Source organism: Diadema antillarum, unplaced genomic scaffold, assembly GCF_040938485.1.
Source record: "Diadema antillarum isolate AM-2024a unplaced genomic scaffold, OU_Dant_1.0 scf00000060, whole genome shotgun sequence".
Taxonomy (NCBI): Eukaryota; Metazoa; Echinodermata; class Echinoidea; order Diadematoida; family Diadematidae; genus Diadema; species Diadema antillarum.
The window spans coordinates 627,530-646,285 of NW_027270949.1; the positions used below are offsets into that span (position 1 = coordinate 627,530).

At 38.4% G+C, this 18,756-nt stretch overlaps 1 protein-coding gene across 1 annotated transcript in view; it reads left to right on the forward strand.

Moving 5' to 3' along the window:
- The window catches only part of LOC139716010 (uncharacterized), a 45,440-nt gene that overhangs the window by 13,213 nt on the left and 13,471 nt on the right, over positions 1-18,756 (forward strand). The window contains exons 5-7 of the mRNA XM_071627567.1: positions 8,052-8,194; positions 9,785-9,959; positions 11,020-11,138. Coding sequence (XP_071483668.1) covers positions 8,052-8,194; positions 9,785-9,959; positions 11,020-11,138 — 437 coding nt within the window. The remainder of the gene's footprint in view (positions 1-8,051; positions 8,195-9,784; positions 9,960-11,019; positions 11,139-18,756) is intronic.

The following is an 18,756-nucleotide window of genomic DNA, read 5'->3' on the forward strand; positions in this document are numbered from 1 at the left end:
ATGCTACACTACAGTGAGAGCGATTGAAGGATAGCGAGCTTCGCGATGCCGCGGGCGTGTACATGTATGTGATGATTTTAATCACAAATCGTGTTTGGTAGTGTGGTTTTGGAGCAAATTTGTGCTCAAACTTTCTGAAAAGACCTTTAGTCTGACATCAGATAGAAAAAGAAGACATACAAGAATGAAGTGAGTATTAGTATGTTATAATAAAACTGAATGAAAATTGTGTCATTTTCGTGTTTTCAGGAGCCGGTGAATTTGGCCGGCTCGCGATCGCGAGTTTGTTACGGAGGGATACTATGCAAGAAGCCTCGCAAAATTACATGACGGTCCTATAACGAACCTCTTGACACACTCTGGTTAAATGACCGACTATGACGCACATATGGGTCAGTATTGTGACAGACATTTTGCTCCCATGACGGTACCACACGTCATCAAATTGGTGGTACTTGACGCGACCATGACGCACCTTTCCCGGGGGTCAAGAGGTGCGTCATACAAATGACAGCTGCATTATGACCTCTTCTCCTCGGGTCGAATTGCGCAATGCAGCTGTGCAGTGACAGGCCAGTTAAAAAGTTCTCAATCGTTTCTCGTGATTTTGAAACATCACATTTTTTCATATTTTTCACATCAGCACCTGACTCACTAAGTTCTCAATCGTTTCTCGTGATTTTTCGTATGTGGATAGAAATCATTATTTTGCATTGATACTGAAAGTTTGAGCGATTTTGGCCAATGTATAGCGGAGATATGAGAAGGTGAAATTTTGATGAAAATGAGAACGCCCGATTCGCACTGCCTCGATGACGGTTGAAAATTCAAAACGTTTCGTGGGTTTCGGGGGAGTTAATTATAGTCGTCCGCTGCGACTGTTCTGTAGTTCAGAGTCTGTTGAAAAGAGAGGAAAAAAAATGTTTATAGAACTTGTTAAAAGTGGCATTAGCTTGAGTACTGTATAGGTTAAATATTTTGCGAGGTAGTTATTTTTGCGAATTTAGTGAGTCAGGTGCTGATGTGAAAAATGTAAAAAAATGTGATGTTTCAAAATGTCATATCCTTATTTCTTATCCAATTTTTGTCATTTTTGTGAACATTTTGTCAGGAATTGTTTTCTTTTGGAGTTGATTTATTTTGAGGGTGGATACTGCTTGGATGATTCTTTGTTGTTTGTGACCCTGATGTGGCCTTGTGGAGGTTTGCAGTCTCCTGCTTCATGTTCAGATTCAAAACATTGCATAACTGTTTGTGCCTGTTTTCTGATGAGAGCTTGTAGATGATCGAGAGTGCTCAGCTTAAAAATGAATCATGAGAAGGTGACACAACTGATATCTACATTGTATCACAGTGTTTGGTCTGCGGAAAGGTGTTTGTTGCAGAACATATGTATTTTGCATTTTTCATTCCTTGTTCAAGGTGCTCTGAAGGCCCAAAATAGTCTCTAGCCTTGTGGTACAGTAAATGCAGACAATATGATGTGAATGCAGCTCAGTTTGTAGATTAAACATACCAGGTACTGTAGCTTCTTTTGTGGAGTGAATCTTTTAGGGTTCGTATCCATTTCTGGTATCATTAAATATGTTGCCAAATGACTGATAGAGCTACATACAATTCATTTTAAGATAAGGATAATATCATGTACAAAGTTTCACTTGTACTCAGAATGGTGGAAGGTACAATTTTGTGAGGCACAGACTGAATACCAGTTCATATTTTGCAACTGTTTACTCTGCATTCAATCAGCTTTTCAATATGATATTTTCTTGCCAACATCACACAGGGTATTCCAGTGAAAACTAAAACTGTTAGTGAGTAATGTGGTCTGAGTGGTATTTTTAACAGCTACAAGTGTGTACTTATCAGTCGACGCCCACTGCCATCCCCATACACGTATTCAAAGGAGTGTGTATATAGTATTATTGATGCAGACACACTAGTGACTCCAGATGGTGTGTGTGTGCCATTGATTGTCTACATGTATCGGTACAACACGCTCAATCCAGCAGACATTACAAAACTCACACGGTCTCTCTATTTCTCCCCCACCCCCTTTCTTTTTTTACGGTACCACAGTAAGCTTGTAATAATTTGCATCAACACTAACAGCACATTTAAAAACACTAGATTTAAATGATGGAATTATGGGGATTCAGCTTGTATGTATTGGAAGTGCATTGTGTAATTAAGATAATATGCTATCAGTATGCAATGTTGATGTTAATCCCAAATTTTGATCAGGCACACCTTGTGTGCATCGTACTGGTGCATGATGTACTTTGTATCCATGAGGAAGTGATTACAGCCTTTTTTAGGCCCGACTGAAGATCGTATGCAGGTGTAGTTACTGTTTAAGTGGCGTGTTTCTTGTAAAGATAAACTGTTCTGGCCTCTGACTTTATAGCAAATAGCAATTGATACAATGAGACAATGATATAATGCCTTTTAATGATAAGGAGGAAAGAATATAATTTGTGTAATATCCATTCAGGCCCATTCTCATTATTGTCTTGATTAACAGGTAATGTTGGAGCATCCCAATCACACTGCAAATGAACAAACCGTGAAGTTAAAAACATTGCTATAGTCTTTGTTGTTGTTGTTGTTGTTTGCTAACTGTAAAAACACAAAAGATTTGTATAAACCCGCATTTCTCCAAAAGACATAATTTGAACAATTTTGAAAAATTTTTTGTCCAGCCCACCGGAGGTGAGGGGAGACTATTAGGGATCGCCTGCGGCGTCTGTCCGTCCGTCGTCCGTCTGTCCGTCGTCCATCCATCGTCTGTCCGTAACGCTACAAAGACTTCAATAACTCTTTACTCTGGGCTTCAATTGCAATCAAACTTCGAGGGAAGAGGGGTCATACAAAGTTTCACATTTTACCATATATGAAGGTCAACTCAAGGTCAAAGCTCACAGGCAGGGTTCAATGAACTTTAGGGCCCAATATTAGTTTTTATGGCGCGTTTCTATTATGGGTCATAACTTTTGATCCATAACTCCATTTGTGACCAAACTTGGATGGTAGATGTCCCTTGGGGAGTGGATGGTCACCACAAGGTCAATGGTCACAAGCATGGGTCAATGAACTTTTAGAGCCCAATGTTAAGTTTTTATGGCGCGTTTCTATTATGGGTCATAACTTTTGATCCATAGGTCCGTTTGTGACTAAACTTGGATGGTAGATGTCCCTTGGGGAGTGGATGATCACCACAAGGTCAAAGGTCACAAGCAGGGGTCAACGAACTTTTAGAGCCCAATGTTAAGTTTTTATGGCGCGTTTCTATTATGGGTCATAACTTTTGACCCATAGGTCCGTTTGTGACTAAACTTGGATGGTAGATGTCCCTTGGGGAGTGGATGATCACCACAAGGTCAATGGTCACAAGCATGGGTCAACAAATTTTTAAAGCCCAATGTTAAGTTTTTATGGCGCGTTTCTATTATGGGTCATAACTTTTGATCCATACATAGGTCCGTTTGTGACCAAACTTGGATGGTAGATGTCCCTTGGTGACTTGAAGGTCATCACAAGTTCAAAGGTCACAGACAGGGGTCAACAATCATTTATGGCCCAATGTTAAGTTTTTACGGCGCATTTCGATTATGGCTCTTAACTTTTTATCCCTTTGTCCATTTGGGACCAAACTTGGATAGTAGATGTCCCTTTGGGAGTTGAAGGTCACCACCAGGTCAAAGGTCATAGGCGGGTCAATGAATTTCCGGGATTTAGATTAACATTAATATTTTCTACGCGAATGGCCGAGACACAATTTAGCACTTGCCTTGTTTGAGATAAGAATAGCTGTGATAAAGTTCATGATTGGTATCTCCTTTGTGATCTGGCAAAAACCAAACCCTATTTACCAGCAGCACCCCTCCATGTAAAACAAACAAACAAAACATGCAAGCCTACATGTAGTGTGAATGCTAAAATAATGTAGACCAGTCCCAAAATGAAAGTACAATGTACCAATACCAGCATATTCTTCATGAAATTTGATCCATTGAATTGTGTATAGTTGAATCTGTGAGACTGCATGGAACTTCATCAGATAATTAATAGAATGGCCATGATTGCGCAGGTAAATGAACACACCCATTATCGACGTACAATTACGTCGATCATGCTGTATTGATGCACCACTCATGTCAAATGCTACATGTATGTTCCATCATGAAAGCTGCAGATGTCTCTATGGGACTATGGTGTGTTGTCATGTTTTTTTTTTTTATGTAGTCTGCATCTCAGACTCTGTATTTCACATTATATTACAGAACACGACATCCTGCTAGGTTTAATAAATTTGTGTGTATTTTCCACTATCATATTTAAGAGAACTAATTAATACATTAGTACATGAAGTAATATAGAATTTAACCCATTGAGGATGGATTGATTTTGCTACAACACGCATTTCCCGCAGACACCTGCCCGAGTATACTCGAGACTCGTCCTCAAGGAAATTAATAATATTCAATTTATAAGACGCAGCTACATGTATTGCTGTAAATGAATGATAAACAATGTTTTTGGTGCACATACAAATTTTGTATCCATTCCTAATGAGAAATGCCATTAAAAAAAAACAAATACAGTAGCTTCAGGGACCATGGTCACAAGATCGATTACTGTTTTACGCTCTTGTCAGTTCATTTTCATAGTAGGGCTCTTGTCTCTCTACAGGTGCATTCAGGCTATTAAATGAGAGATCTATCGAATGTTAGGTCCTGTTTGATAATCATGATGACTGAATGATTTATCAGTTGAGTGGGTGTATTCGTGATGTATTATGAAGTCTAGATTCTATAGTCTTGGTGATGTATCATGAAGTCTAATAGTCCTTGTGGTCAGATCATGAAGTCTAATAGTCCTTGTAATGTATCATAAAGTCTACAGTAATAGTCATGGTGATTATGAAGTCTACCTCTAGTCTTGATGATGTATGAAGTCTAATAGTCTTTGTGATTATGAAGTCTAATAGTCTTCATGATGTAGGAAGTCTAATAATCTTTGTGATGTATTATGAAGTCTAAATGTGACCCGCTACAACAAAAAGGTCCTAAAGTCGCGCACGGTCGAAGCCGTGAAAATCGAGTTTGAAGTCAGAGCATCATAATTGGTCAAAACTTACGATTTTCTGATTTTGACATATTATTGGAGTCTGACATGTTTTCTATCATCTGTCGAAATTTTGAGGCAAAATGATGAAAGGAAAGACCAAAAAATAGCGCTTTTCTGGGCCATGCTTTTGGCGTTTCAGCCAAGCAGAAACCGGTTCGAAAATTTGGATTGAGCGCCACAGATAGGCTCCGCCCCTAACAACGACCGGAGTGATCTCATTGGTCAGTTTGCTGCTTGCCGCTAACCGAAGCGTGAAGCTCGCACACTGCCAAGTCGACTGGTGCGTGCGGGCGGGGTGCGCTATGCCCAGCCGCTTCTCCTGGCATCCTGGTCACTGATTGGTCGGTGAGGAGACCGCCGACGCTGTGCTTGAATGAGTATTTCGGGGGTTGCTAGGGTTTACCTTCTATTGTCCGTAGGTGAAAACTAACTTGCGTGTCCCTTGATTGCGATTGCGTCGCAAGGAAAACATTTAGGGTGCTTTTCTCGAAACAGTGACTTCCCATACGTCTCGACATGCTCTCTTTTAAACATCGATATCTCCGCAGAAGATTATTTTCATAAGATGTGTTATATATCAATTTAAAGCAGAAAGATTAGGGAATTTTGTCATGCAATTTTCAAATAATCGACCTCACCCGACTTTAGGATCATTTTGTTGTAGCGGGTCACAAATAGTCTCTGTGATGTACACGGTATTATACAGTGTACATTGTAAAGTCTTTAATAGTCTTCACGATGTGTTATGAAGTCTAATAGCCTTGGCACATTGAGCTGTGGGGGAAAAAGGAATCCTCTACGTAGACTTTAGTAAATTTTCTCTTCCTCTTCCTGCTTTGACTCCTGTTTTGACTTTTGTCATGTTGGGGAAACGAAAGGATTTATTTAGGCTGGTTTCTACCCTTCAGGCTTTGGGGGAATTTGTTGCAGAAATTTTTTACATCATGAAATTGGCAGCTCAGAATTTCACTGCATTATCTACATTTTATTGGACTAGATGAAACTGGTTTGATGAATACAAGTATGTTCAGTAAATCTGCACATTCATTGAATGACATTCACGCACACACAAAAGTGTCAACTTGAGAAGGAAGTAGAAAAAAAAGCTCATCTTCAAAGTGAGTTTATACCAATTTGACAAAGTTCTGTGAATCTACTTTGAAATTAGCAATAAGACACTAGCCCAGGAGGCCAGGGGCCCACAGCCAGGGGCCACCAGACTGAGACCACAAAGAGTACCATACCAGTCATGACTTGCTGTAATAGTGATGTGACAGGGCTGTGCATACACATAAATATTGTACACTGTACACTACAGGTACCTGAGCAGCCCACAACACAGAGCACACACAAAGCAAAATTTACACTCACATTGAGTTTTGATACAATCATTTTTTGTCACCTCAAACTCATTGAAGACAATCTTCATTAATGAGACCTCATATTCAAAGTTAACAACATGAGAAAATATCAACTCTGATCCCAACATGAATGTAACATGCTTACCAGATATCTGTGTTCATTGCTGGACTCCATAAACATGAATTTAACAACTACCATGTGATAATGATCTTGCCAGTGGAAATATGAGCTAATTAACTGGTACCCAGGACAAAACTCATATCTTTACTCCTTCATGTACAACTTGTTCATGTACCAGAAACTCCAACTCTCCTGCTTTCGACGGGAGATCTCCCGCCGAAAGCCTATTTTTGCAAAATCTCCCGCTCTCCCGCTTGAGATTCAATTTCTCCCACCCTGGCTCTATGTCTCCCGTTGGAAAGGATTTCTGACTTATTGCCATCATATGTTGCAAAATAAGCCTATAGAGAGCATCTAGAACCCTAGAGCTTCCAGGGCCCACTTAAGGGCCCTGGACCCCGGCCGCAAGGAACTTCGCGCTTCAACTTGAAGTCTCCCATTTGCTAGGGGCTTCAGGTGAGAGAATCTCCAGATCAGAAGGTGCTTGGGGTTGGAGTCTCTGCTGTACTTTGGTAAACCCTGAAAATAGTGAGAAAATTACTAAACAACATGCAATACCACAGAAATATTGTGTCTGCAACTTGATTGATTCTAATGTTTGCATCCTGTTTGTCAACCATAATGCAGCTTGTCACTACATGTAAGTGTAGAGCAAATAATGAGTTATCCATTATAATGGGTCTGACTTCTGGTTTTTCGTTGTAAAGCGTCAGTTTGACATTCATCATGCAGTACACATACAATTTGTATAAGATCTAAATGACTATGATGACAAGCCATGCCATCTGTCACAAATTAATTAAATGTCAAACATGAAATAGTCGTCTTTTTGTGTATTATCAAGTTAGATAGATTTTGTTCATTCACAGTCATTTGGTAAATGATATGAAAAAAAAATAGTAGTGGTTCATGATATGGGTTGTCTTGAATATAATTTCTGTATTCATACATTTATAGTATGATTCATTCATCTGTGATGAACTTGTTGCCATAATTTTTTTTTTTCAAATCAGATTACTTCTATCTTCAAAAGCATTGCTATCATGCTGTCATTATTCTGTCCATTTGTTCAGTGTGTGTCTTTCTGATAAAATATGTCTTATATTGCCACTCATTTACACTAGTTTTACCGACAGTGTAGGCCTACATGTACATGCAGATCTATGTCAACTTTCACAACTTAATATGATTAAACTCAAATGAGCACAAGGCACACTACTTCTTATGTTAGATGAATTGATGTAACTCTTGGTAATGTGCCTTTTGTCTCTCTCTCTCTCTCTCTCTCTCTCTCTCTCTCTCTCTTTCTCTGTGTTTCCTTGTGTCTTCTTGTCTGTCTTTCTGTCTTATTTCCTATCTGTCTGTCTATCAATTTGATTGACTTTCTGTCTATCTGTCTGTCTGTTTGTTTGTGTGTGTGTTTGTCTGCCTGCCTGTAGTACCTTCACTGTAGTGCTGTCGGACACCTCACCCGAGTACTTCAATGGGGACATCAGGATTACATTTCACGTCCGAATGCCGGTCAGTGGGGTCAAGAGTGATGCTGATCCGCGGTATGTTCTGCAGAAGACTGTGCTCACAGGTAAGTATGTTACATTATACTTGCCATGCACCTGCTCAGGGTCGAGGGCAATTACCCCCTGGGCCATTACCCCCCCCCCCCCCCTTCCCCTCACCTTAACCCTAATCCTGAACCTAATCCTAACCCTAACCCAAACTCTATGCCCTAACCCTAACCCTAATCTTTAACCTTAACACTAAACCAGTATTTAGCCACCGGGTAATTGCCCTGATATGCCTGCTCAGTGTATGTGTGGGGTACATGTAGGGGGCATGCCATGATGCACCTGTTTCGAAGGTGGGATGGTGGAGTAGGGAGAGTTGAGGCAAAGATAAGGAGTAGGATAGGTTTGGTTGAAGCCCTCCCTTTCATTTAATTGCTCTAAGTCACTTTTCAGATGAAGATATTATACAAATATTGACTGCTTCAGAGGGGAATGGTAAAACTATTTGCACCGAGGTGATTTCTCAACAGTGCTATGCTCCGATACAAAGTCAAGGGGCATAGCACTGTTGAGAAATCAGCGAGGCGCACAACCAGACGCTAGCAGGAAAATGAAACACGCGAATATTTTTGCATGCCATGTATTTCAGTAGTTAATGTCCTGATTCTGCAGAAATAAAAACACGCGAAATCCATCTTACATGCCCGAGCGCGGAAAATTACTCGCGCGAAAATATCCACTTTTGCCGTATAAGGATTTGAGACTGGGGCGTAATTGCGTTTAATTGAAAAACCGGAAATTTCAAAATTGTATACTGTATGTTCAAGCTGCATTGTGTATATGGCAGGTTGTGAGGGTGTGACATCATCACTTCACAATTTGCATATTCATATTCACGGTTTAAGACCCTCTTAGACCCCTTTAACCTTCAAAGGCTATTGAGCTTACTACAAAGATGAACTTGACCTAATGCTTGTTTTTAGGAGAAACGTTGTCCTACTTATAGGCTAATGAGAAATGGCAGGCTATAAATAAAGGATATCTTGGAATATCTTGACTGTGTTAGAATTCATCACAGAGGTACAAATCATTGAGCAGAGCCAAACTTTTTGATATTTCCCCTTGGATGGTACATGTATGTGTGGGGCTCTAGTCATGTTGTGATTTTTCCTTGTGTTGATAGTACTTTAAAGGCCCGAATTCACAAAGGTGGTTTAAATTTAGACCAGTGTACGGTACCTACAAATTTAGACCATGATCTAAAATAAGCATGTAATAGGCGTACATACATGTAAGTACCTTTGATATGCTTGTATCAATGCATGTTTTCTACTGGACATCTGTTGGCGTACGCAATCTGTCAATCGTATTTATGCAGAAGAAGAAAAGATTTGCATAAACCACGGTTTAAACCATGGCTTAGATTGTACCACCTTTGTGAATTTGGGCCAAAGTGAACAATTTATCTTTGGGTTAATAGAATGTGCCTATTCAAGATCTTATACTCCATGTTGAGTCTGCATACTGTACCTCATGGACAAACCAGGTTAGCACATGACACAATTTAGATGAAATATCATTTTAATTTGTCTCATATGGCATTAAATCCTAGTGAAAAATGAGAATAAAACAATAAAATTTCGCTTCAATATCACTTCCTCTGACAGACATTCTGATCAACAACCAGGTAGCTATTTATAATGCCACGGGTGAGAAGTTGATGGTGGTCGGCGACACTCGCCTTGAGCCCATCGACAACTCCCTGGACGTCATCATGATCCCCGTGGCCTGTGTCCTCTTCCTCATCGTCCTCCTCCTGGCCGTCGCACTCAACTGCCATCAGTGAGTCTTCCGACAACGGTGGTCACGGCGGCGATGTGGTCGAGAAGTTTATGACTGTTTTGCTGTTGCCTCGTGAAAGCAACCCCTCAAATATGACTCCTTTATCAAGCTTGTCGGACGAGGCTTAGTCAGGAAATACAGTATACTTTGTCTCAGCTGTATTCCACATTTGCACTCCTGACTAATTCAAGGGCTTGCCAACTCATAATAGCATATTTTGATCAAGCGCTCACGCACAAACTGATTAGTTTTGAATACTGGCCATTTGCAAGAAAATAGCAATACTGTAGCTGTGTCTTAAAATGTATATTACAGCAATGATTGCAATTTTCTCTACAACTTTGTAGTGCTACATTTCGGCATAAATGCTCTTTTAGAAAGTTTCCTGGCTTTGAAAAACAATGTTTTCGACAGTGCTCATGCATTATGGTCTTAGAGTAATGTACAATGTACAATGTAGTTGACAGGGGAGTTAAGTATTGGCCACAAAAAATTGAGAGGCATACATATGCAATCTGATATTCCGCACTTCAAAAAAAAAAAGAAAATGGCATGGTTTTCAGAAAGTCATTCCTATAGATTAGGGGGCATGCTGCCTGATTTTGTGATATTGAGGGTGGTGGATTAGACAAATTTTGTTGCTGGAGCTTGTCACATGAACCAATTAATATTGTTTCATTTTCTTTGTAGTTGTACATCTAGTTCATATTACATGATGTATTTACACATTATCTATTGCCAGATGTAATTTTTTTTTTCTTCAATGAACAATATGTTGTGGTTTATTTTTCATTCAATAATGTTCGTGTGCAATTTTTGTTCAGAAATGTGATTTTATCTTCAAAATATATTCTGGTTTTACTTGACATTAGTCTGTGGTTTTTTTTTTTTATGGACAGAGGTTGTCAACCCTACTTTTGTTATCATCATGATCATCATCAGTGGTCAAAAGATGATGATGATGACGATGATGACGACGATGATGATGATGATAATAGTAAGGAAGATGATGAGTGAGATTCTACTATTCCCTCTCTCTCTTTCTCTCTCTCTCTCTCAGGTCTCACCGTGAGAAGAAGATGCAGCAGAGCACCATATCGGCCGACAGCAAGAAGGGGGAGGAAGGGATAACCCTCACTACCGTCAAGAGTGGTAACTATGACGGACCTGATGCCAACGGTAAGCCATCGTTTGCCTCTATAAGGTTTACCTCCCTGTTTAAATAGATGAAGCTCAAAGAATGGGAGATGAAATGGAGTGAGATGTAATATCATGTACTAGTGTTTCAGGATCGAAGATTTTTCTTTTTCTTTTTCTATCAAGGTCTTTCAGCGCGCTCTTTTTGTTGTTGTGAAAAGAAAAGGCAGTGTAAGACCACAGTATTGTGTGGCAAGACTGCATTAGATGTTACAGTACTACAGTCTTGTGTTGTCAGACTGCAGTTTAATGCTGCACAGCTATGGTATAATTTTTCAAAGCTACTGTTTAGTGCTGCAAGACTACAGTATAGCATTGCAAAACTACAGTTTGGTGTTGCAAGAATACTGTTTGCTGTCGCAAGACAGTTTAGTGTAGCAAGACTACAGTCTTACATGTATGTGTGAGGTAATGCTGTCGATTTCGTGCACAGAGGTCATGGGGCATGGACACTTTGATTTGGAGGCTAGGCAAGCATCAGCAACGAACGATGCTTCAAAACTTAGTTGTTGTTTTGTTGTTGTTGTTTTTTTTTTTTGGGGGGGGGGGGGTGCAGAGTTGAAGCTTGCCATGGAGTGGCCAGCAGGTACTCTACAATAGAGCCAATCTTCACCTATTACTACTCTGCAAAGATTGAGACTATAATTTACTAATCATTCTTCAATTTTGCAGTCTTCTCAAATTTCATTGTTAGAAGCCTCTTTGCTCCATGCCGCGCTAGGAGTTGTAGACAAGAAGAGTGTAGCGCTTACCACTGGTGCATAGTGGGATGTTAGGAAGAAATTGTCATGTCACAGTCTTGTTCTTCTTGATGCGCTTGCCTTGAATTTGTCTGGATATCGGATCAGGTCAAAATGATTAACATTTTTGATAGATGTATCACCAATGAATTTGATCATCATTTTGAGGGAAACTTAGCTTGTAGAGCTACGTAGTATGTATGAAAGCAGGGAATAGATACATTTGTCCGTGATATTGTACATTTGCACATGAATAACAGCTATTGAAAATGAATTCTAAATATATATGTATATAATGCTCTGCTTTGATGCCCCCTACTTGCTGAAATGGAGGGACAGCCAAATACTGTATCTGTTCTCGTCATTTTTTTATTTCAATTAATAATGAATTTCAGCTTGAACGTGCTAACCCAGTCTTCTTTTGAGCATTCCCAGAGAAGCTACTAGAAGTCTTTTCAGTCACTTTTAATTAATAAATGCCTTTCCTTCTTCATACCTTCACTTGATACTACCTACAGATAAGTTTGCTGAAATGAGGGATTTTTCCTTTAAAGTGTCCATGGTAACTAATGCAAAACTAACACTCTCATCAGAGCCTTGTAAACAATCTTTTAGCAGAATAATGTTTCAGAATGAGAGGGCAAAAAAGAGGGCAAAAAATCTTTTTAAATATTTTTTTTCCATAGGGTGTGTGGTTATGGAAGAGTATTAAGCAAAATACTCATTTTCAAAACTGTATGATGTCACCTGGTACTCTGACTCAATGACAGATTAATTTTTCAAATAGATATTGCCCAGAAATTGAGGTTACAATGTACAATGTATCTCTACCATTCTACTACCAAAACACTATCAGAAATAAATGGGAGGGGAAAAAAAAAGTTCTTGAAAGTACCTCAATCCACATTATAAAAAAAGTTTGTTTGTTCTATCCCCCCCCCCCCCTTGCATGGTCTTGAGCACATACATATACGGTGTATCTGTTTGGACTTTTCATCTCCAAATTTTAACTGATCAGGGAACTAAGATCTGTGAGAGTGTGAATACTTTCCCATTTGTATGGACAGCTAATTTTGAAGCATTTCTTACAAGAAAACTCTGTATTAGTAACCTACTGTAAGTATAGCCTTACCAAATATTATGAAATGTCGATGAAGATGGGGGATGATGATGTGGAAGATGGGGGATGATGATGTGGAAGATGGGGGATGATGATGTGGAAGATGAATGAGTCTACAAAAACATTTGGTATCAGATCTTCACATATAATCAGAGAAGAGTCCCTGATTATATGTGAAGTGTGCTACTTTCACCTGTACACCGAGAAAACAGGTGTAGTGTGGCTACCCTATAGCGGCTGTAGACCCAGACATGTGTATCTGTGTCAGTAATCTCTAATGAATGAGTGACAGTTGTTTGAGATGACGTTTCCAGCACGTTTCTATCTCCAGATGCTCCGCAACCCGAAACCAAAGACACAGGTAATATTTACATATGGTGCGGGCTGTATAATGCATACTTAAGTAAATGTTCAGCGCTTTTTTGCAATTATGGGTCATCCCTTTTGAATTGAATGACATTATTCACCCAGCAGTCATACAAAAACTTTTTTCCTTCTCCATGATATCATACTTCAGGCAATTGATGGGGATAAGGAAAGCATTCAAACCCATTGAAAGCTCTACAGAGCAAGTTAAATTGCGTTCTGATTTTGTCAAAGTTTAAGTGGACAATGTTTGATTCTAGTGTGCAACTTTGATCGGGGCTCATATATACTGCCCTTGACAGGCGTTCAGTTGAATAAATCACTGAAAAGACAAACTGATTGAAAAGGACAAGTTAAAGCACACATGTATAAGCATTTTGATATGATGTTTGAAATAATAGCTGAGAAGGAGAAGGATGTCTTTGTTTTTGCCATTTTTTTAGAATGCTCATTTGATGTGCAAGGGATGACCAATACATAAACCTCTCACAGAATTTGCAATTCAATACAGATGGCTTCTATCTTATCATGTGTACAATACCATATACTCCATCTCGTAAGTTTGCACTGCTTCTCTGACGTATAAATGTGCATCCAGTTTCTTGCCGCACAGTACGTACAACATGTATTTTTCAATATGTGTTCTGTGTTCTTCAAGGCTTTAGCATCCCACTCTGTATACGTTCCATGGCTGTTTTGTTTGAGATGGGGAAAGGATAATTTTAGGGTAGTTTGAGGGTATTTTGAAGGGGTGCAAGTTACAAGACCAACATCCATGAGTCATATATCTCACAAGTCATACAGTCCACGAGTTATACAGCCCTCAGGCATACAGCCCATTAGTTTGACACTAAGCTGACAAGGCCCACAAGACTGACACATTAAACCCTGTGTTGTATCTGTCGAACTCTTGGGCTGTTTTTACCTAAGGTGTCAAACTCGTAGGCTGTATTTGCCTAGTGTCGAACTCATGGGCTGTAGGACTCGTGAGCTGTATGACTCATGGACCTGTTTCCAATATCGAACTCGTGGGCTGTATGACTTGTGGGTGTCGGTCTAGTGGGATGACACCGTTTGAGGGTAGTATTTGGTTTAATGTGTACACTGGTTCTAAAAGGTGCACCATGCCTTTTGCTGAGGAATGTATTTTGTGAGGTAAGACTTGCTATTTGTTGGTAAGTGAGGTATTTTAGTTACCAGCATGTGCTCCGCTTAATTGCATGTTATTTATTGATGGGGGGGGGGGGGGGGGGGGGGAATTCCCACAGGAATTGTGTTGGAGAGTTTTAAGTGAAATACAGGCAACTTCCATCGTATAACAAAGGTCCTCAGGACTGGCAATTTTCTTTTATTTAAAAAAGTTTGTTATAGCCAAACAATCGACTACATAAAGATATACCATACATGTAGATCACAATGTGGGAACCTGAATTTTTACTTCATGGTAATGAGATGTTTGTTATAATTGTGTTTGTTTTGATTGGAGTGCACTGGAGAGAGATAACATAGAAGAATGTTGGTAAATGATTATTTTGACGTGATAGTTTGTAATGCAACAACTTGTATGTCTTGCAAAAGCTGAAAATCAAATGTGACATGCATATTCTACTACAAATTAGACTACCCTAGCACTGAAGCAAGTCTTAGCTGTAAACAAAGCATGGATATTTGGATTGTTTTAACTGTGCAATGCGGTTCATTGTAGGAAACTTGATGGATCCATTTTTGACAGATTTCTTTAATTTTTCTTTTAGGTGCATGTACATGTATCATGTGCAGATAACATTCAGTTTTGGTCAGCTGGGGTGAGGTTTCAGGACATTAAAAGTTATGGAAACAAAATTATGGATCCACCAACCATGCATATTTGTGTGTGTGTGTGTGTGTGTGTGTGTGTGTGTGTGTGTGTGTGTGTGTGTGTGTGTGTGTGTGTGTGTGTGTGTCAATGAAGTATTCATGTACACCGTACATGTGATGTCTTTATCCATTACCTGGAGTGTTGTCGTGTTATTTTTTCCACAATCATTGGGTGAAGTCAGGTGTCATTTGTCCCTGCCAAACATCCCAATATCTACACCTTCAAGAAATTGCTATGCCTACAAGCTGCTGAAAAGATTAGAGAAAGAGATTCTTCATTTTAATCAAGATGTTGAAGAACAAAACATTCTTGAGAAATCACTTGTCGTGAAAGTTGAACTACATTTTTTATTAAAAAGTGGAGAATTTTCTTTGAGTAATTTTCATGTTTAACAAGGTGAGATTAATTTTTCGTTTTTTTATTCTGCTGAATCAAAACATCAAACATTGTTGGATATTACATGTATGAGATAACAAAAAATAGAATTTCATGCTTTTATTTTTTTGCTAATTTCTTGTTGCACAAAATAGGTGAAATATTTAATACTTTAAATTTACAGTGAGTGATGATAACAACAGGCGAAGATGATTGCAATGCAGGCCATATATTTCATTTGCTTTAATTTGTCTTGCATTATAAAACATTCACAAGAAATATTTGTCTTGATATATGATGTATCCTATGACTCGAAAGGAGCAACCATTGTGGTTAAGCTGGTAATTCCATTGGATGTCATCATACATTCAGTTGTGGTACACAAGTTCATGAATTGTCACTGAAACTGTGCAACCATTGAGTTCATATTTATCGTCTTCACCAGGAAAACCATCTAAAAATTGTGTGGTGGAGGAATGGTTAATGTCCAGTGTTGCGCAGCTATGATGGACTTTGCACATTTTCATCAAAATTGCTCCTAAACTCATGGTTATAATGTGATATCAAAATTTTAAAAGTTTTGACTAGGCAGCATTAATCATTACTTATCTACAAGTGTCTGGTCAAAACATTTGTGCCTGCAAACATCAAGAATGTCTATGCTTTCATAAGATGATTTTTTTTCTCAAAAATTTGTATTGGTTTTTGAAACGGTCTCTTTGTGGTGAAATTATAAAATAATGTTTATGGGTGTCAGTGCCTTCAATATATACAAGATCAATAATTAGTTGAATCAAATTGGCCAAACATCGCAGCAATGAGTTTGTTTCCAGTTTTTTTTTTTTTATTCAACTAATTATTGATCTTGTACTTCAACTGGACAAATGAGAAGTCTATTCTTTTAGACAGTATATTAAAGTTGGTTACAATGTCATTGTTCTGTAGCTAGTTGTTGATTTACATCAAGATAGAATTCCCTTGCAAACAAAGTTAAAATTTGTTGTGACAAGCACAGATAATGGAAATGTTCTGATATGCTTTGTGCATACAAAGAGGTCTTTGCCCTGTTCCATACATTTCCTCTTCCTGATCGTTATTAAAGACAAAACCATGTTTGTCATGATGTGTGTAATCAACTTTTCATTCATCCATAGAATATTGATCTCACAGGAATTTCTTAAAGACAAGCTAAATTATATTGTGCTAACAGCAGCTTGATTTAAAAAAAAAAAATACAGGCATTCATTTTGACATTTGCAATAGTGTAGTACCTGTATGTATTATGTGAATTTTTAAAGTAAATCGAGAATATGCCTTGTTAAAGTAAAATCAACTCTGAGTTGTTTGTCTCTATAAATAAATCAGAATAACACCTTCAAGCAACTGGAAGGTGAAAGTGTTGTTAAATATCAGACAAAAAAGGAACAAAAGCTTGTAGGAAATGTTAGAATAGTTTTACCATATTTTCTTCTTTTTTGACAGTGATATCAGTGACAATCAGATATGAAAGTTAAATGAAGAAATTATGTGGTATGGACCTCACAAATGCTTCATTTTCTTGACAAGAAATTCTTCTCGCAATTTTCTTTGATTAAAGTTGATGACAAAAGGAAAATAATACTCTGCTTTTATTATCACATTCTACATTTGTAGCAATGCTTATGCTAGCAATGTTCACAAAGTAAAGTAAAAGGGTCGAAAGTTAAATTATTTAAAAAAAATATATATTTTGTTCCGTCTTTTCATACAACCAATGAGAGAGTAAAACAATGTCTGTTAGGTGATTGCATTGCCTTGTGCAATACATAGAATATATGCCAGTATTACCACTGTCTTGTATAGGTTTGAACTTAATTCCGAAACCTTCTTGTCTCCTGATTTTATTCAATTTTGATGAGATTTCACCGTTCTGATCATTTAATTTGAAATCAAAGACAAGTAGATTGTGGAGTTTAGTTCCCATTAAGTGTGACTCATCAGTAACAACACAGTCTGTCAATTCAATTACTGTGTACGCCAAATATTTCACGAGGTTTTTATTTTCACAAAATTTGCATGTGAGGTGCTATTCACAAATTCTAAAGCACTCAAAAATATTTATTCTGATCCGTACATGAATGTGACATGCATACATACATTTCTTTATTTAGTACAGTACTCCACGATGGTGAGTTTAACCACTTGCGAAGTTGTCGGGAAGTACCCATTTGCACAAAAATTTAGACTCGCTAAATATATGGCGTATACAGTATGTGTGTGAAGTGATATGTCAATCGTAGTCTCTGAAACCCTCTGTGTTCATCCCACTCCTCAACTAATCATTGATTATCTTTCGCCCCGTTTTTCACTCTCGACTCTCTCAGAGGAGGTGAAGGCATAACTCCACTAGCTCTTCGTTTCCTTCTGCCACAGGTATCAATTCGTCAACATTTTGCCACGAGGCGTTCTCTGCTGTTATACCTTCGTTTCTTTTTCCTTTTTCCTTTTTGCTTTCCTTGTATTCAAAGGGACCTTCATGTACCCTGCATTGCTTGAATAATTGCATATTATTTACCAGCTTGCGGCAAGGGATCAATTTCAACAGAACATTATGAGCAAAACATTCTGTAAATTCATGTTCAAAGAAGTTGTATACATGCTAAAATCATGTAATCTTATTTAAAAAAAGAAAAAGAGAAATAACCAAGGAAAACTTTATTTGATGTTTATATCGTATACATATTTTGCCATATTTCATGACCTCACACCAACATTGCAGCCCATGATGCACTTATTGGTACAGGCTGCATGATTTGTACTTGTTTCGTGATAGCCTTGTACTTTATAAAAGGTGTAAACGTACATGATTGTATAAGATATGGAAAAATCAAAACAAATGGTTCATGTGTCAGGTTTGTTTTAAAGATAATATAAAGTTTTGGTACCTCAAGAGTTTCCCTGAGTTTCCTTGTCTTAGTTTGTGTTTCAGGTTAAAGTACCTTTCATATAATTAACACTGAGACTTACTCGCCCCCAAGTGCTCTCATGTCTTAGTAATCATGCAATAATGGTTTCGTACAATACGTGTATATTGATTGTCGCGGTACCGCGTCGAGTCAAACTAACGGCTCGTTCGAATTTTTCAGAGCCCGCTCTGCTCTG